The sequence below is a fragment of the Mandrillus leucophaeus genome, unplaced genomic scaffold (genome assembly GCF_000951045.1).
Source record: "Mandrillus leucophaeus isolate KB7577 unplaced genomic scaffold, Mleu.le_1.0 Scaffold203, whole genome shotgun sequence".
NCBI classification, from domain to species: Eukaryota; Metazoa; Chordata; class Mammalia; order Primates; family Cercopithecidae; genus Mandrillus; species Mandrillus leucophaeus.
In genome coordinates, this window is record NW_012102066.1 from 127,975 (window position 1) to 148,055 (window position 20,081).

A 20,081-nucleotide genomic window follows, 5' to 3' on the forward strand; every position below is an offset into this window, starting at 1 on the left:
GGAACCAGTCTCCCACGGACACTGTGGGCCAACTGAATAAGCCTTTAGAATGTAGGCAAATACCACAAACTATGGAGCAAAGCAATCGCTTCCTCGGGTATAGAGCAGCACTGTTTTGTCGGTTGTTGGAGATCCAGACTTGGAGCTATAACAAACAGAAGCCACTGTTTCTACACTTGGAGAACTTTGAGTCTGTCCTAAGCTTTATTCTTGAAAGACTTACACAGGTTTTTTTTTTTTTTTTTGGCAGAGGGTAGGTTGGAGGTAGGAGTATCAGTACCTTACTGGAGTAATTTTCCTGAGCAGACAACCGAAATCACTGTGAACGGAACATGAGTTGAAATAACATGTAAAGCTTTGGAATTAATTTAAGGATGTATTTATTTACAAGATACAAATGTTTAATATTTAATAGGAATTAAAGTGCTTAATTTTACAATGTTTCCAATTATCTGCTTTCATGACCAAATATACATATGTTACACAATATATACATTATCTGCAAGTATTTTACATTCACATAGCTAGAAAAGAAAAATTACTTGTGATACTTTCACACTTGAGTCAACTGTAGAATTCCAAAAACATACATTCTCAAACTTACAGTCAAGAATTCAAAAGAAAAATCCAGAAACGCTTATTCTACTTTTTGAGTCAAAGTCTCACTCTGTCACCCAGGCTGGAGTGCAGTGGTGCAACCTCGGTCTCCCCAGTTCAAGCAATTCTCCTGCCTCAGCCTCCCGAGTAGCTGGGATTACAGGCATGTACTACCACACCTGGCTAATTTTTGTATTTTTAGTAGAGACAGGGTTTTGCCATGTTGGCCAGGCTGGTTTCGAACTCCTCAGCCTCCCAAAGTGCTGGGATTACAGGCGTGAGCCACCGTGCCTGGCCCAGATATGCTTATTTTATTTTTTTAGCAGAGACGGGGTTTCACCATGTTGGCCAGGCTGGTCTCGAACTCCTGACCTGAAGTGATCCATCCACCTCGGCCTCCCAAGGGCTGGGATTACAGGCGTAAGCCACTATGCCCGGCCTATGTTACTTTTAAATGTCAATTGTCACTCACAAAATGAAATGCTAGTTTGGTTAAAAAAAAAAAAAAAAAAGTCTTATATACAGGTAGACATGACTGTTCTGCTAATGAAGAGAACCCCCCCCCAGTGATACATTCCAATATCCATATATTGTGTAATATATAATGTGATTCTCTCACAATGGTCCCCACAGACTAGTTTCTTCCCAAACCTATATTTCACTATGTATTTGGTATTCATTTATTAAAATACGATATAAGATTTCTTGATTTACGTTTTCCACTAAAACTACCACAATGAATTTTAGGAAAAGGGGTTAATCATCATATAACTCCCAGTGACCCCAACAAGTTGAAACTATCTTGTAGAAGCCATGTGCTATTTCATGTCAAAACACAAGAAAAGATACTGCATTCTGCCAAATGCTTAGTCCAGAAAGTAGAAGACCATGATTGACTTCAGATTTTTTTTTTTTTTTTTTTTGCCTCAGTAAACAGTACAGAAAATGATCTGAGAATGAAATCATTTTGTAAAAGCCCAAAGGAGAAAAAGAGTAACAAGATATCATAGTCTAGCATCTACAGGCCAAGGTCAAAAACCTGGGTGCAATGGATCCCATCAGCATGTAATTACATAGATTTATATTTTATATCCCTTCTGCAGTTAAAATATTTCCTCTTATTTTAAAATACATTTCTGTGGTCTGGAGACCAGCAGTCTCTCCCCCACATCTCTCTTCATTCTTGCTTGTTTCTTATCTTATTCCTCTCTGCCCTTTCTGTAAAGAAAGCAAGTTATCTTCTCATGACTATGTGATTAAGGGGTATATATAAGGATGAATTATACATAAAGATCCATGTAATAATTTATGTTAAAATATTTAAGTTAAACAATTTCGATAGAAAAACTTCATTTCTATGGAAAGACAGAATTGGAAATCAACAGTGTTTTTACATATATACATACATGTATAAATTCACAGAAAGGGTTTTTAAGTTGACCTAGTGGTCTTTATGTATCATAGTCATTTTCTAAAGCTGAGAATCTATAGTAGATAATAGTATGAAAATAACAAGTAGTTTGATTCTAATAAAATTGGTAAGAATGAGGAAGCAACACGATCCACTACAGATGTCTATACAGTCCAAAGAACAGGAACTGGTTGGCCACAGTTCATATACTAATACATTCCTGGAGAATACAAAATTTAAGAATGAAAACATTAAGACATTCTTGCCTTTTAATTTTAGCTTATAAATACCATGTGCTTAATCTTAGACCCACTAACACAAATATCATATGATATAGGAAATCTTCATTAATCTACTTTGCATTATAGCAAAGATACCTGTAAAACCCAAGACACTTGTTCCCTAGAAGTTTACTTGCTCCGGTTGGTGCTTGCTACTCAGGATGTATCTAGTCCAGAAAGATCATCAGAAATGTATCACAGACAATATGCTCAGATTAAGAACTTAAGGCTTTGAATAGAACCAGAAAACAAAAGCAACAATCCTGTTTCCAAAAGCAGGGACAAGGAAAAGTAAAACAGAATTGTGAACTCAAAAGAATTTTTGATAAAAGTTTTTAGAAGGCATCAAAGAATCTTTAACAACCCTGCAGTACCACAAACTTTATCATTTTCTTTATACATTTATAACTAGAATAAGTGCTCTTAAAAAAAAAAATCCTAATGTGTATGTGTATATATATGGGGAAAGGGTACATTTAAAAGGTTAGTTTCTGTAAAAAGTTTAATAATTTTTTAAAAAATTAGGGTAAGTCACCTAGAAGATAAGTACACAAACCTGATGTCAAATTAAACTTCATGGAAAACAAAATGTGCTTTTTCTATCCGTTTACTTTGTTAAAGTAAAACTGTTCTTGATAGTTATTTAAAATCCAAGGAAAGATGACCCTTCCCATCTCCCTTCCTTATACTCTGCAATTTGAATTACCGTATCACATCTAGAAAGTTAATATAATTCTCTATATTCTTGTGGCAAGAGGCCTTCATATGAAATTTTTGGTATAAAACCATACCCTGAAGAGTTTTATTGCTTGCATACATGATGACACTGTGATGCCATTATTACAAAAGTGGCTGGTGTTTTTTCTTATCGAGCCCCACTTAAAACTAAGATAAAAGTCTGCACTATATTTCATACTTAACATGCCAAATGGTAGGCTTTCAGCAAAAGCAAGATTTAAGCTTAAAATATTGAAATGTTTTGTAATGAACAGCAATTCTGTCAAGGAAGTACTTTGTAAAGTTTGGAGGAAGGGCACTTTAAAGAAAAGATGACTTGGAAAGCACCAAATGAGTGAAAATAAAGAATTAAGACCCACAGGGAATGTTGGTTTTAATGGGAAAGCAACCAATGATATTTTTAGGTTCAGTTGTCATAACTGCTCAAGTATCTTGGAAAGGAAAAGGCATTGATTATTCTTATCATCAATCACACTTTGAGGTCTCTTGGTTGAATTGTTTAATAAATGGCTAACAGAATTCCTTTACCTTTCATTGAGTAAAAACATCAGTGATTCTTTAATAAGAGAGGAGCAGGTAAGGTTGTTTCACTGCTTCTCTTTGTGTTTAGCTGAAGAATGTGGGGTGGAAAGTGAATACGGTGACCAGATAACTGGAAATTCTCTTCTAGTATTACTGCTTCTCATTTAAAAAATTAAAGATAATAACTGTTAAAAGCATGATAATAAACATTATCTTTACATGAGTATTCTTTCAATGATCTAAGTTAAGTAACATTGATATTTATTGAGCCAAAACTTAAGTGTGTTCATGTTACTTCTGTTTTGGTAGGGAAAGTGTAGTCTTCTTGCTTTTGAAAATAGTTTTCAAAAATAATCTGACTCATAAATCTTCCCATTGGCCCATACATTACCACTGTTCTAGCCACACTTTAAAAAGTCCTCTTCCCCTGCTAATCATTCTGTATTTCCATTGCTTCTCTTTTCTTGAGATTAAGAAAACCAAAGCATCGTCTATAGCTATAGTTTAATTTTCCAAAAAACCACTCTGAGTATATATCACACACATACCCCGTTGGCCATTAAAAAAGAGAAGCAATGTCAATTTTCTTCTAGTCTTTCCCTGATTTAATAGGGCCTAAGAAGCCACTTTTATCTCTTTTTGGCTCCATATATTTGGTTTAATGTTAATGATCATGGCTGATATTCCTTTTATGGAGGAAGGGAACCTAATTATGTCAGCAATAATTGGTTCACTTGCTCCTCTGGGGTGGAAAAAATAAGATATTTCATAAAGTAACAAGGCCTGAACAAATGTGTGGCAGTCTCAAATTCTATTCTACATCTAAGGTGTAATCCTTACATACTAAAGATAGTGGGGTCGTTCTTGTAGATTTCTAGCAGACTGGTACGTTAAAAAGTGAGAATGCTTGGGGTATGACAGTATAAAAAAAGGTTTAATTTGAGAAAAGGATTAAGTTAAATAGTAAACAGTGTGAGATTTTAATCACGAGTACAACAGAGTGAAGAGCAGCCTTCATGACAAGGAACCATGTGACCAGCTCCTGCCCCAAACATAGGTTATCACATGTTGATTTTGTTTCATTCGGACAAAGGAAAAGCCCCACACAGTTATCTTAAGTGCTCATTATATAGAGACCTCATTTAACCATGTTCAATCATCTTATGGAAAAGAAAAACATTACAATAAATGTGGTTTCCACATATCCTAGTTCTGTAAAAGGTCAGGTGTCTCATAAAGTTTGGGTTTTGGTGAAAATTTTTGTACATGCTGATGTTAACTACTGCAACAATTATAGGATTGTAAAAGGTAAAATAACCTGTACAACTTTGACTGTCCCAGTGACCAAAATGCACTTTAATCTTAGAATAATCAAGACTGAAGCATTAACTGAACCCTCATCTTATATTAATAGCACCTTCTAAGAGAGGCACTGTTTTAAATAGGCACAGAAACAAAAAATGGTACTTTAAAAGTATTGTTGGAATTCACAAATATATCCCATGCCACATAAATGACCGCTTATTATAAAAATATCAATACCCTCAAATGCCAATCAGCAAAACATAAATCACCAAAACATTTCTTCAGTTTAGAACATTGCTCAATTCCAAGATAAACCATGCTTTACATTTAAAAAATAAATTAGAGATGAATGTGAACCCAAAGCTAAAGAGAAAAGCATGTATAATATATATATTCAATACTATATATACATAATTGCTATATACTTAAGATATTCTTAGGAGTATTTCTACAAAAACAAGTTATCTCTTCTTCATAAATCCAAAATCTGAACACAACAATTTGTCCTTTTGTTTTAAAAGAACAGACATCATTTATGCAGCTAAAGATTTATAAACTAAATTTAATAAGTTAATACAATAGCCTAAACTGTCCCTGTATTTTTCACCACGGATCTATTTTGGTAACACGGAGGTATATCTTTCAAACGGTTCCAGGTCCTACATGTGAAAGAGAAGACATGAAAGGATTTCTTAAATCAAAGTGCTCATTCTAACCTGACAGTGACAGAATCAATTGATACCATTTCTTCAAGACAAAAAAGCACATATTCAAGGAATAGCTCAAAAAATGCTCCAGTTTTCACATTATTTCAAAACTTTATCGGTAGAATGACTCTGCACACTAATTTCACTAAGAGTACATAAACATAGGAAAACAGTCCTCAAAAGATGCATTTATGAGCCTATATTTTTCAACATAAAGTGCTAGCAGATGTGTAAGAAGAGCTGGGAATGTCTTGAGCTGTAAGTCTTGAGACCTCCACACCGTGGTTGGTCCTGAGGAGTTCAGCATTCTGATTTTTTCTTAGGTTCAGGATGATCATCCAAGGTAGCTGGATGCTCATTTGGACCATCTGGTGTCTCACCTGTGACAGCTAAAAGGATGACTTTCAGCCACTTCTGCTTCAGTTCCTCACTGTCTGCAGCAAAGCTGTGCACAGACTTAGACTGGGTCAGTTTGAAACTGTGTGGCAGGTCTGCACTCCTTGGCATTTCATCCACCATATAGCCCAGAAGGGGAATGGTGGCCTGGGCTCTGACGTCCTAAAACAAAAACATCAGACATTAAAAGCAGGAGATGTATTCGCTTGTTAAATGTGTCCCTTGCTCCTACTAAATCTCTCTTCCTACCACTGTTCCAAACAGACTTAAACAGTGAGTTCTCCATGGGCACAGAGGGCAATCCCATTGCGTAGTACAGAGCCTGTACGTGAGGCCACTGATAATGTTAGCTGAATGAAGGAGAGCTGACGCCCAAATCAGCTAGGACTCAGAGACACTACACCCTCCTCTCTGTGAAAGAGCCCATTCAACTCTTCATTCAGTGAAAAGGGGAAGAAAACAATCACCATCATACTGTATTAAATCAGCAAACATTAACGATAATCTCATTACTAAAGGCAGTTTTATTTGGTGATTCATTCATTCCCTCATCAACTTATTTATGGACACAGAAAGCTTATAGGAAAAGCAATAAAGGAGAGTAAGCTATATAGCCTGTCATTTTCAGTCTATTTTCAAAATAAAATAATTTTACCAGCCCTTAATTTATAGACTGAAATACAATAGGTATATTTAAAATTTTTATATTTCAGAGTAAATGCATAACTGGTTTAAGTGTTGTACATTTGATTTTTCAAGCACAACACAATCATAGGACCTGGTGCTGCTCTCGTTAAAAGCTAAACCTGCATGTCATTGTTCCCATAGATTCATCTCAGATCCATATATGTGGGGTTCTCAAAAAATTGTTACTGAATGATAATGCAAGATTGATTTTAAGTTCCCCTTCCTCTTAAACACCTTTTTCAGGTATCTAGCCATTGAGCAAGAAGAAAAAATAAAAAACAAAATTGGCTGGGCGCGGTAGCTGACGCCTTTATTCCCAGCACTTTGGGAGGCCCGGGGGGGGGGTGGATCACCTGAGGTCAGGAGTTCAAGACCAGCCTGATCAACATAGTGAAACCCCATCTCTACTAAAAATATAAAAATTAGCGAGTTGCGGTGGTGGGTACATGTAATCCCAGCTACTCGAGAGGCTGAGGCAAGAGAATCACTTGAACCCGGGAGGTGGAGGTTGCAGTGAGCGGAGATGGCGCCACTGCACTCCAGCCTGGGTGATATGAGCAAAACGTTATCACAAAGAAAACAACAACACAACAACAACAAAAAACAAAATTAAAGAGTCTTTTCTTAATGTTTCCTATCATTAAAAAGGCTTGTTTCTCCCATCTTACTTCCCCTCCTCCTCATGCTCATTCCTAATTCAATTCATCTTTTCTCAAACCCATTGAATGAGACAAGAAAGGGGACAGACGATCCATAGACTGAAGAAAAAATAGGCTATAAAATGAATCAATCAGCTTAAACAACAAACTTGAACTTTACTCATTATTTTTCAATTTTAATGAAACAGTGAAACTGCCTGAACTCTTGTTCTACAGATTTTGAGTCCACTGTCCACTTGCTTCCCCTTGCCCCCAAGGGCATCTATCCCTTCAGACAGATGTGGTTTAGATACCTGGGGGGCACCATACATGTACAGCACAAGAGGGTCTTGCTTGGGGATCACACACCAAGCTTTCTGCCAAGGTTTTGACTTCTCCATATACTGAAGAAAGCTGCACACCACACTGTTTCCAGATACTTCTGCTGATTCAATCTAGAAAAATATAATGGAAAGAAAGAGAGAATGAATACACAACAAACCAGATAGAGAAGTCGATCAACTAAAAGGAAATATTCACAAAGTACAATGTGTTTATATAAAATGTCTCCCTGGACTGTCCAAAAGATTCATTTGCAATTATCGTTTAAACATTTTAACATGGAAAATATTTAAGCCAATTTTAGCTCTTTATACAACTAGACCTTGTATTTAAAGAGTTAAATGTTTATTGATTGCTTACTATGTAGGCACTTTTCTTAGCTCAATACATGTCTTATTTCATTTAATCCTCACACCAACACTGAGAAGTTAGTATTTTCATTTTTCCTGAGGCTCAGAGTTTAAACAGCTTTCCCAAGATCACACATTGGCATGCTAGGATCTGATTGATTGGCATGATTGTACGTTTTCTTATCTATTTATTTATTATTTATTTATTGACGGAGTCTCATTCTGTTGCCCAGGGTGGAGTGTGGTGGCGTAATCTCAGCTCACCTCCCGGGTTCACGTCATTCTCCTGTCTCAGCCTCCCGAGTAGCTGGGACTACAGGCGCCCGACACCACACCTGGCTAATTTTTTGTATTTTTAATAGAGACGGGGTTTCACCATGTTAGCCAGGATGGTCTTGATCTCCTGACCTCGTGATTTGCCCGCCTTGGCCTCCCAAAGTGCTGGGATCACAGGCGTGAGCCACTGCGCCCAGCCAAGGCTCTTTTATTTATAAATTACACAGTCTTGGGTATGTCTTTATAGCAGTGTGAGTACAGACTAATACATAGAGCCATTTTATTTTTCTGTTTTGCCTCCTAATATAAAAATTGTTGACTAAAAGGCCGGGTGCGGTGGCTCACACGTGTAATCCCAGCACTTTGGGAGGCAGAGGCAGGCAGATCACTTGAGGCAGGAATTCAAGACTAGCCTGGTCAACACAGCAAAACCCTGTCTCCACTAGAAAAAAAAAAAAAAAAGGCCAAGTGTGGTGGCACATGCCTGTAATCCCAGCTACTCAGGAGGCTGAGGCATAAGAATTGCTTGGACTGGGGAGGCAGAGGTTGCAGTGAGCTGAGATCGCACCACTGCACTATAGCCTGGGCGACAGAGTGAGACTCTGTCTAAAAAAAAAAAAAAAAAAAGCTAAAAAAGGGAACAAAACCATTTAACTAAATGGTAGTTTTTATTATATGCCTTATGGAAACTAACTGTTTGCTTCTATTTCCTATCTCTGAAACTCTTCAGGTAGTCCTACTCAGTGTTATCCATGCTGGTCTCCAGGTTAGCAAATGGTTTTGTTACCAGTTTCTGGTAAGCACACAAAGTAGGAGTAAGTGTTAAACTTTTATAACAATTTGAATTTGTGATGATACCCAAGTACACTATGGTGTATTTTACAAAAATATTGATCTGTGATAGTTCGGGGAAAAAAACTGATGCTTCATCATAGACTATTTATTTATTTATTTATTTATTTATTGAGATGGAGTTTCACTCTTGTTGCCCAGGCTGGAGTGCAATGGTTCAATCTTGGCTCACTGCAACCTCCGCCTCCCAGGTTCAAGTGATTATCCTGCCTCAGCCTCCCAAGTAGCTGGGATTACAGGCATATGCCACCACGCCCAGGTAATTTTTGATTTTTAGTAGAATGGGGTTTCACCATGTTGGTCAGGCTGATATTGAACTCCTGACCTCAGGTGATCCACCTGTCTCAGCCTTGGTGCTAGGATTATGGGCGTGAGCCACCACACCTGGCCACAGACAGTTTTTAAAGCAGCACTGGTTAGCAAAGGATAGCCCACAAGCCAAATCCAGCCCACTAGTTGTTTCTGTATGGCCCATGAGCCAGGGAAAGTTTTTTTACGCAACCACTTACAATTAATTTGATGATAGGGAACGCTAACTTCGGATTCCAATTAAGTGAAAGGTTATCCTCCCCCAAATAATTCCATTCTTATTAGTAGATCCTTATTATTATTATTATTATTTGAGACAGAGTCTCGCCCTGTCACCCAGGCTAGAGTACAATGGTGCGATCTCAGCTCACTGCAACCTCCATCTCCCAAGTTCAAGCGATTCTCCTGCCTCGGCCTCCAGAGCAGCTGGGATTACAGGCGCACACCACTGCATGGGCTAATTTTTGTATTTTCAGTAAAGACAGCGTTTCACCATGTTGACCAGGCTGGTCTCCAACTCCTGACCTCGTGATCCACCTGCCTCAGCCTCCCAAAGTGCTGGGATTACAGGCATAAGCCACCGCATCCGGCCGATCCATATTACTAAAAAGCCTAAATAAATATATTCTAATTTTAATTTTGTAAAAAAAAATTGTGGAAATTTGTTTTCTCTCTTCTTACAAATATGTATGTAATATCCCTGATTTGGCCTCTTGGTCTGCAAAGACTAAAATATTTTCTCTCTGACCCTTTAAAGAAAAGTGTGTTGATCACTGTTCTAGAGCATATAACATACTAGCTGGTACAGAATCAGTCTCAAATATGCATTTAAGTTAATGTGTGCATGTACATACTTATCTCCTATGTATGGACTTCATACTATATATTTATTTCATTATATGAGTTGACCTAATAAGTAATTGATTAATTTTTGCCCAAGTATAAAGTTCTCTAAAAAACTAGCTAGGGATTTTTCAGAGATACAGCCTGAAGCTGACCCTAAACCAATTTCCCTGACTCATTATATTGTGCCAGTCTCATCAGTTGTTCCTATTAAGTCTTGAGGCTCTGTTCCTGATGTCCAATGAAGCATGCCTGTCCATCCTTACTGCCAGAGAAAGCCCCGGTTTGGTAGGCCATACAAGTAACATCTATACCCTAGAAGAATGACTTTAGTGTGTAGGCCTACACTTAGCCTCAAATGGACCTTGAAGTTTGTCATCCTTTTTCAATTAACAGAAGTGTCCTTTGTACACTTATAAGTGTATAGGTATACTTGTATGCATGCACAATGTAAATGCTCAATAAATACTGATTCTTTAGAGAATCTTTTTTTTTTTTTTTTGAGAAGGAGTCTCACTCTGTCACCAGGCTGGAGTGCAGTGGTGCGATCTTGGCTCACTGCAACCTCTGCCTCCTGGGTTCAAGAGATTCTCCTGCCTCAGCTTCCCAGGTAGCTGGGACTACAGGTGTGCGCCACCACACCCAGTTAATTTTTGTATTTTTAGCAGAGACGGGTTTTCACCATTTGGCCAGGATGGTCTCGATCTCTTGACCTCGTGATCTACCCGCCTTGGCTTCCCAAAGTGCTGGGATTACAAGCTTGAGCCACTGCGCCCAGCCTCTTTAGAAATTCTTAAATCAAGTAGGTCTATGATTTTAGATACATAGCATTTTGATCCTGAGCCTATTCTTCTATAGACTTTCCAGGCTACCTTGAACTTACTGCCACAAAGGCCTTATTATATAACCTATCCCTTATATTGTTAATATTTCTAGATGTAAAACTCATTTCAGATAAGCTGCATTATAGTTCTCAGGCATGGGGGGGTCTGAATTTTTTCTAGAACATGAGTCAAATTAACTTGGGAAACATTTCAGTAATATTTCAATGCAGTTATCAGATTACCATCACTGGCAATTAAATGACTATAATAAACTAGATTTTTTACTATAATAAGTTGGAAGAGTCTGTCAGGTAATAGCACTTTTATCTAAAGTGGTTTGTAAAGCCAATATGATGAAATTGAGAGTAAAAGCTTTCCTTTATAGAAAATATACTACAATAATTTGGGTATTAGAAGAGATGCCAATTAATACTGAAATATTTGGCTATAGCTACTGCCACGAAATCAATGTATTTCATTCTTAAATGCATGTTGATTTAAATAGCGGCTCCCCTTTTCTATGCATCCAAGCAGAATCCCAAAAGTCAGCAAAATAGAACAAAATCATAAATCTTGCTCATTACACAAACTGCTAAACACTCAAAGAAATAACAAAAAGATATTATTTGTATTCCTCATAGGTAAGAGGATTCTGTTTCTTCTATAAAAATCTAGGCTGGGTGCGTTGGTTCATGCCTGTAATCCTAGCACTTTGGGAGGCCAAGGTGGGCAGAAACCCTGAGGTCAGGAGTTTGAGACTAGCTGGCCAACATAGGGAAACCCCATCTCTACTAAAAATACAAAAATTAGCCCAGCATGGTGGTGTGGGCCTGTAATCCCAGCTACTTGAGAGGCTGAGGTTGCAGTGAGCTGAGATCGCACCACTGCACTCCAGCCTGGGCGACAGAGCGAGAGTCCGTTGCAAAAAAAAAAAAAAAATCTAAAAGATATCCAATATTTAATATTTCTTACCTCTAAAATTCCTTTTCTTTTCTTTTCTTCACTGTCTGTGAATCCACTTATGATTTGATAACAGTCTTTACAAACTTTGCTCAATTTACCACCATCATATTCAAGTTGAGCTTTGTAGTCAGAGCATTTCCAACAAACCACCTTAAATTTAAAAGAAAAATGAACAGTAATCATATTTAAAGGATACAATTTAAGCAGTAATCAGTTATAGGCAATAATAAATGAGAAAATGTTAAGCATAGAAGGCAGATTTTTGTTAGAAAAAGAACATCCCTATAAACACTAGAAGTACGTATCATGGTGTTTCAACCCTGTTTGTGACGAGCTCTGCTCACTCCTCCTTCTTTTCCTGGCCTCTAAAGGCAGAAGTCACTCAAAGGCTTCGTCTAGAGATCTTAACTCTTCATACTTCTGGATGTTCATCAATATCCTTTCCAAACTGCTCACGACCTTCCCTGGTCTCTCTTACCCCACCTCACACCCTCCTCCCAACCCAGTCCCCTCTCACAGTCCTCTCTATTGCAGGAAATGGGGCAGTCATACAACTGGTCCTGTGTCAGACACACAGGAGTCATCCCCAAAATCTCTTTCGATCTTACTCAAGGATTTTCCATTTTACAAAGTCCTGCTGATTTTACTTGCTAAATATTTCTTCGATCTATTTTTCCACAACTTCCTTATAAGAACCCAAGTCCATGGCTACTTTTCTACTTGTGACTGGTCCTTGTAGCATTCTTACTGGTTTACAGGCCTCCACTCTTACGCCTCCTCCAAGCTATAGTATCTTCCAAACAGTGGAAAATGCTAATCTGGCTGGGTGTGGTGGCTCACACCTGTAATCTCAGCACTTTGGGAAGCTGAGAAGGGCAGATCGCCTGAGTCCAGGAGTTCCAGACCAGCCTAGGTGGAGACAGTGCTAGTGCACTCCAGCCTGGGTGACAAAGCAAGACCCTGTCTCAAAAAAAAAAAAAAAAAAAAAAAAAAAAAAAAAAAAAGCTACTCTGATTTATTCCTCCTCTATTTAAAATCCTTCAGTCTTTCCTTTGCTCTTGGCTAAAGAACCAACTCTTAATCAGGGCCTACAAAGTCCTGCATAATTTGCCCTCTTTCTGGACTCTGTGTCTTCAGTGACACTGGTTTCTTACAGTTCCCAAAGGCCATGCTCACTGCCTCTCTCCTCTCTGCTTCACTAAGTTAACTTGGGCTCACCCTTCAGATGTTGGCTCAAATTCCAGTTCCTCAAGGAGGACTCCTCCAAATCCCACACAGTGCTCCCTGCATTTTCTTTCATAGCACTGATTATAGTTTTTAATTATATTCTTGCATTATTATTTGATTGTTTTATCTCCCTTACAGGGCTGTAAGCTCCAGGATAGACTGTCTTTGATAACTGTTTAAAATCTTCTAGTTTAACAAATTATCTTCTTGCTTATAGAAGTATATTTTCCCCTCAATTTATAGTAGACAAATTGTATTAAAGAAAATATATTAGTCAAATTTTTGGTGTAGGTTTACAGCATTTAAAATTCATGATAAAAATGGTCTACTGTTTGCTCATAATTACAATGAAATTACTCTGGGATTTAGAATTAGACATACCTGTATCTGCAAACACATACCATCCCTTTTGTGTGTTTTCAAACCATAGCACAGTATTTTGACAATGCACATGCAAACACATTTTTTGTTTGCTTACTGAAGGCAAGTAGGCCAAAACCAAAAATAATTTCAGGCAAACTCAATGATAGATTTTTAAAAGTCTTACCCTGATTAAAAAAAAAAAAAAAAAAAGCTATTTGGGCCAGGCATGGTGGCTCATGCTTGTAATCCCAGCACTTTGGGAGGCCAAGGCAGGCAGATCACGACGTCAGGAGTTCGAGACTAGCCTGGCTAGCATGGTGAAACCCCGTCTCTACTAAAAATACAAAAAATTAGCCAGGCATGGTGAAGCCCGCCTGTAGTTACTCGGGAGGCTGAGGTAGGAGAACTGTTTGAACCCAGCAGGCAGAGGTTGCAGTGAGCTGAGATCGCGCCACTGCACTCCAGCCTGGGTGACAGAGCGAGAGTCCGTCTCAAAAAAAAAGCTGTTTGCTCTCAATTTAATTTTGATCACAAAAGTACTGTAGTGAGTCAAAAATAAGTCTGAGGAAAATAGGAAGAATAACTAAAACAACTATCAATAAGAACTGCTGCACTTAAGCACACAATATATTCGCTCATAACACTGTGAACACCTACTGTTCTCTGTCTCCCATTCCTTTTAGGAGAAGGGCTATGATCTTTAACTTGGTTCACAAGGCCCTCCAAAAATTGCCACTGCGTCTCTCCAGCTTCATTCCATGGTTTGTTCCTCACTTTTTCCATATGAAAGTCAGCTCAATGGCTGACCAAATCATGATCAAATTATGTTAACATGTAGCATCATTGCATTTAAATATTAGCAATATAGTTATTAACTTACAATCAGAAACATATTTTTGGAGAAGGAACCTGAAATTCCATAAACAAGAGGGGAATTTATAAAGTGTCAAAGAAACACAGAAACCAGAAAAATTATAAGTTTTTATAGAAGTTTATATAACTTTTCATTTTTTATTTTTTTGAGATGGGGTCAAGACCTGGGGTCTGTCACCCAGGCTGAAGCGCAGTGGTGTGTCTTGGCTCACTGCGCCTTGACCTCAAGAGCTCAAGCAATTCTCCCACCTCAGCCTCCTGAGTAGCTGGGACTACAGGCGTGTGCCACCACACCAGGCTAATTTTTTTTTTTTTTTGAGATGTAGTCTTACTCTGTCGCCAGGCTGGAGTGCAGTGGCGTGATCTTGGGTCACTGCAATCTCCACCTCCTGGGTTCAAGCCATTCTCCTGCCTCATCCTCCTGAGTAGCTGGGATTACAGGCACACGCCACCACACCCAGTTACTTTTTGTATTTTTAGTAGAGATGGGGTTTCACCATGTTGGGCAGGATGGTCTTGATCTCCTGACCTTGTGATCCACCTGCCTCAACCTCCCTCACAAAGTACTGGGATTATAGGTATGAGCTACCATGCCCAGCTGAAGTTTATATAACTTTAGGATATAAAAAGACTATGTCAACAGTCATAATGAAATACATAACCACGATTAAATATGTTTTTGACTCTTGCTGCTGTCAGTATGACAGACTAGACAGATACTCTGAGAAGAGTTTTACTATAATACAACTGGATCCTGGAGAAAATTCTGCAAATAATTGTAATGCTTTACTTCTTTACATTAAAGTAAGAGAACTTTCCAAGGCCCCCAAACCCAATGAACAAACAAAACAACACACGTACAATAAGCTGAAATTGTAATGGTGAATGAATGGAGCAAACAAAGCTTGGGTTGGACAGTCCTGGGATTAGGAGACAGTCCATGGGGCCTGGAGGACAAGGGTCTGAGACTTGGTCACTACGCCAAAACTTATGAAAGGAAGATGATGAAGTATCAACCAAATACGAGCTCACAATGAGAAGAGACTAACTACAGCAGAAAGCAAGTCTCCAGGAACTAGAATTTAGTAGAAACAACAGATTTGGAACCCTTGAAATGTCTTCGGCTACTGGCATTATTAGACACAGATTTGAAAATTACATAAGAAATGTTTGGAAACATCAAGTGGCAAACAACAAAAACGATCAGAAACGGTCAGGCAGATTTGGAAGGAAAAAACTTTTGGAAATAATTAAAATTAAAAATGAACAAAACAGCAGATTTGCTACAACTGGAGAGTAAATGAACAAAACAGGAGATAGAGATGAATAAAATGCTACAGAGAGAGACACAGAGATAGAAAACAGGAGAGACATAGAAGATGGAATGAGGTAATGTTATATATATCTGAACTGAATTCCACAGGAAGAAAGTAAGAAAAAAGAAAAACAAATAACAGAAATAACATAACTTTTCTAAGAGTCCATTTCTGAATTATATAATGGAGAAAATATAACCTTCCTCACAGGGGAATTGAGAAACCATAAGCAACAGTATACACAACACACTTCAAACAATGCCTGGCACTGGTACATCATAAATGGTAACTGCTATTGTTTTTATTTCTGCTCCTCTCCCCTTCATTTCAACTTGCTTCATTTTTCTATTTCTTATGTCAATAGCACACTGCCATTTATCCAGTCACCCAAATCTTAACATTAAAGTCATTCCTGACTACTTACTCCCTGTCTTTCTCAGCTCTTTCTTCATTGAACCAATTCCCTTTAAAGTGTGATCAAATCTAAGCATCTTACCATGGCATTTCTGGCTGTCAATGACCTGATTCTTACCTACACCATTCCAGCCTCAGTTTTCTGCCAGTCTTGCGTGCTTACTCCAATATCAAGAAGCTTGTGTCCTCCAATACATAACATGTGTATCTTCAGGGTGAAGCATGGTTCTTTAGATTATCAGGAAACACCATCCTTTAGGCTGCCATGCCACCAAGGGAAACATTTGGGATCACAGCAATAGGTCTGGGTGCCTACCCTTATCTCAAACACCAGTAGAATTCACTCCATGTCATGCCCCACTTTCCTGTTTATCTCATATCCCAGGAAAACGCCCAGCTCTCTGGTTATTTTCTCAGCCTCATCCCCAAACATATTGCTCTGTACATAATTTTTTTTTGAGACGGAGTCTCGCTCTGTACCCCAGGCTGGAGGGCGGTGGCACAATCTTGGCTCATCGCAACCTCCGCCTCCCAGGTTCAAGCGATTCTCCTGCCTCAGCCTCCCGAGTAGCTGGAATTACAGGCATGCACCACCACGCCCAGCTAATTTTGTATTTTTAGTAGAGACGGGATTTCTCCACGTTGGTCAGGCTGGTCTCGAACTCCCAACCTCAGGAGATCCGCCCGTCTCAGCCTCCCAAAGTGCTGGGATTATAAGGGTGAGCCACCGCGCCCGACCTCTGCACATAATTTAATCTAGTTCAGTCCCTATCTCCCACTTTCCCCTCCATTGGACCCTCTGGACCTTTCACTCTAGAATCAAACTCTTCCATATCCTCAGGCTCTTTTCTCTAGTGGAGGCTTTTTTTTTTTTTTTTTTTTGAGACGGAGTCTCGCTCTGTCGCCCAGGCTGGAGTGCAGTGGCCGGATCTCGGCTCACTGCAAGCTCCGCCTCCCAGGTTCAAGCGATTCTCCTGCCTCAGCCTCCCGAGTAGCTGGAATTACAGGCATGCACCACCACGCCCAGCTAATTTTGTATTTTTAGTAGAGACGGGATTTCTCCACGTTGGTCAGGCTGGTCTCGAACTCCCAACCTCAGGAGATCCGCCCGTCTCAGCCTCCCAAAGTGCTGGGATTACAGGCTTGAGCCACCGCGCCCGGCCCTTTTTTTTTTTTTTTTTTTTCACTTCACCTTCTGTCACCTCTGAGACCTCAGGGCTGAGAACTGAGGCGTGTATTCCCTGACTCTTCTTGCCTTCAAAAACCCCTGGCAGCTCTGAGGCCCATCATCGTCTGGCTCTACCCATCTCTCCTACTGAGTTAGCATCTCCTCATCATCTGCCCCACACCCACTCACTCAGGAATTTCTCACTAACAGATCATAGTTCTCTGCTCTACCACAATGTCTGTGGACTTCAACATTCACATGACAAGCCCAGCTCTACTGCCTTATATCTCTGCTGCCAGCGCCGTGCAGTCTACCTTATCTGTCCAATCTCATGGTCACCCCCGGGACTGTCACCACCAGAGGGTGAACCATATCTGGCATGCCAGGCTCACATATCCCATTTTTTTACCTATATCTCTCTTATTTCTAATTCATTGGCCCCAAGATGTCCGCTACCATACATCTCTGAACTTACCGAAATTATTCTGTCCACAGACCCCACCACTTTCTCATTAACCATCACCAGCCTGTTTCCCAGCTTTGCTGCTCTTTTTATCCAATTGAGACTTCTCTTATTCATTATTAACTCTCTGATGCAAATACTTCCCTTCTCTTCCAGTGTTTTTCTCATTGTACTTACTCTGGATAAATCCTGCTATCTGCCTTCGCTGGCCTGAGTTGCTGTATCTTGTTAAGAGAAAAATCACTGCCATTAAACTGACTAGTGTCCCTTTAAATTTATAACTGTAATTTTCTAACAGGTGCCCAAGTCCAACTTTGTTTCTCTACTAGGCTCACCTTTCTCTGCCCAGAGAAAATTTTCACGCTTAGTCCTCTTTCTTGAATCTCCCCATCTCTTCCTCCTTCCCCTTCACTTTCAACTGATGACTCTACTTCATTCTTCAGTGAACATACAGATATTGCACCTAAATGGAGCCAGGTGAGGTGGCTCATGCCTGTAATCCCAGCACTTTGGGAGGCCGAGGTGGGCAGATCATGAAGTCGGGAGTTCGAGACCAGCCTGGCCAACATGGTGAAACCTCATCTGTACTAAAGATACAAAAAATTAGCTAGACATGGTGGTGCACGCCCGTAATCCCAGCTACTTGGGAGGCTGAGGCAGGATAATCACTTGAACCTGGGAGGCGGAGGTTGCAGTGAGCCGAGATCACACCATTGCACTCCAACTCGGGCAAAAGGGCGAGACTCTGTCTCAAAAAAAAAAAATGTATTTAGCTAGGCGTGGTGGCTCACGCCTGTAAGGCAGCACTTTGGGAGGCCGAGGTAGGCGGATCACCTGAGGTCGGGAGTTCAAGACCAGCCTGACCAACATGGAGAAACCCCATCCCTACTAAAAATACAAAAATTAGCCAGGTGTGGTGGCGCATGCCTGTAATCCTAGTTACTAGGGAAGCTGAGGCAGGAGAATTGCTTGAACCCGGGAGGCGGAGGTTGCGGTGAACCGAGATCACGTCATCACACTCCAGCCTGGGCAACAAGAGTGAAACTCCGTCTCAAAAAAAAAAAAAAAAAACCACAAATAAACACATATTGCACCTAAACTCCCTCATTTCTCACCACCAGAGCGACAAAAACGCCAACTCACCCACATTTGTACCCATCTTTTTCTTTTTCCCTTCTGATATAATGGAGGAAGTTTTCCTCTCCCCATCAAAGCCAGCACATCTACTTGTACTGTGGGTTCCATCTATTCTTGTTTCTCACACACATCCTTTGGCCATTATTTATCTAACATTCCTCCTCTTACTCATCATGCTCCAGCCTCATGACCTTTGGCAGTCTCATGAATACACCAAGTTCCTTCCTAGCTCAGGGGCTTTGCATATAGACTTTCACTGTCTGAAGTTTCTCCCTGTCTCTATTGATTATCGGCTCTTTCTCAACCCCCCTCCTCTTTTTTTCCTTTCTTTTCTGAGACAGAGTTTCACTCTTGCTGCCCAGGCTGGAGTGCAATGGCACGATCTCAGCTCACTGCAACCTCCGCCTTCTGGGTTCAAGTGATTCTCCTACCTCAGCCTCCCAAGTAGCTGGGATTACAGGCACGTGCCGCCATGCCTGGCTAATTTTGTATTTTTAGTAAAGATGGGATTTCACCATGTTGGTCAGGCTGGTCTCAAACTTCTGACCTCAGGTGATCTGCCTGCCTTGACCTCCCAAAGTGCTGGGATTATAGGCGTGAGCCACTGCGCCCAGCCCCTTTCTCAGTCTTTTAAGCATCATCTTAAATACCAACCCCTCAGATAGGTCTCTTTTTCTAACCAAAATTGGTTCCAAATCTTCCTCTGTTACTAATACTGTCCATTTTTAACTTCTTAATTGTTTTATTTCATCTATAGTAATTTGAAATTCTTATTTGTCTGTCTTCTCCATTACAATGTAAGCTCTGTAAAGCCAGGGAACCTTTTGTCTAACGTTTTTTTCTCCGGGGCTCAGCACAGTTCTCTGCACATAGTTGGCACCAAAATAAATTTATTAAGTGATTTGTTGAAAGTCATTTTTGTGTGTGTCCCAAGTTGATGACTTTATATCACTTATATAGTTACTAGCAACCTTTTTTTTTTGTTTTTTTTTTTTGAGACGGAGTCTTGCTCTGTCACCCAGGCTGGAGTGCAGTGGCCGGATCTCAGCTCACTGCAAGCTCCTCCTCTCGGGTTCACG

The 20,081-nt window shown here is 39.7% G+C and overlaps 1 protein-coding gene across 2 annotated transcripts in view; it reads right to left on the reverse strand.

Annotated features, from left to right (window-relative positions):
• Nucleotides 1–363: 363 nt before the first annotated feature.
• Nucleotides 364–20,081, reverse strand: part of FGD4 (FYVE, RhoGEF and PH domain containing 4) — a 263,964-nt gene continuing 244,246 nt past the window's right edge. For both annotated transcript variants that reach the window (XM_011979541.1, XM_011979542.1), the window contains exons 15-17: nucleotides 12,051–12,191; nucleotides 7,597–7,737; nucleotides 364–6,119 (exon numbers count right to left, since the gene is read on the reverse strand). In XM_011979541.1, the coding sequence (XP_011834931.1) occupies nucleotides 5,862–6,119; nucleotides 7,597–7,737; nucleotides 12,051–12,191 (540 nt within the window). In that variant the 3' untranslated portion in view covers nucleotides 364–5,861. The remainder of the gene's footprint in view (nucleotides 6,120–7,596; nucleotides 7,738–12,050; nucleotides 12,192–20,081) is intronic.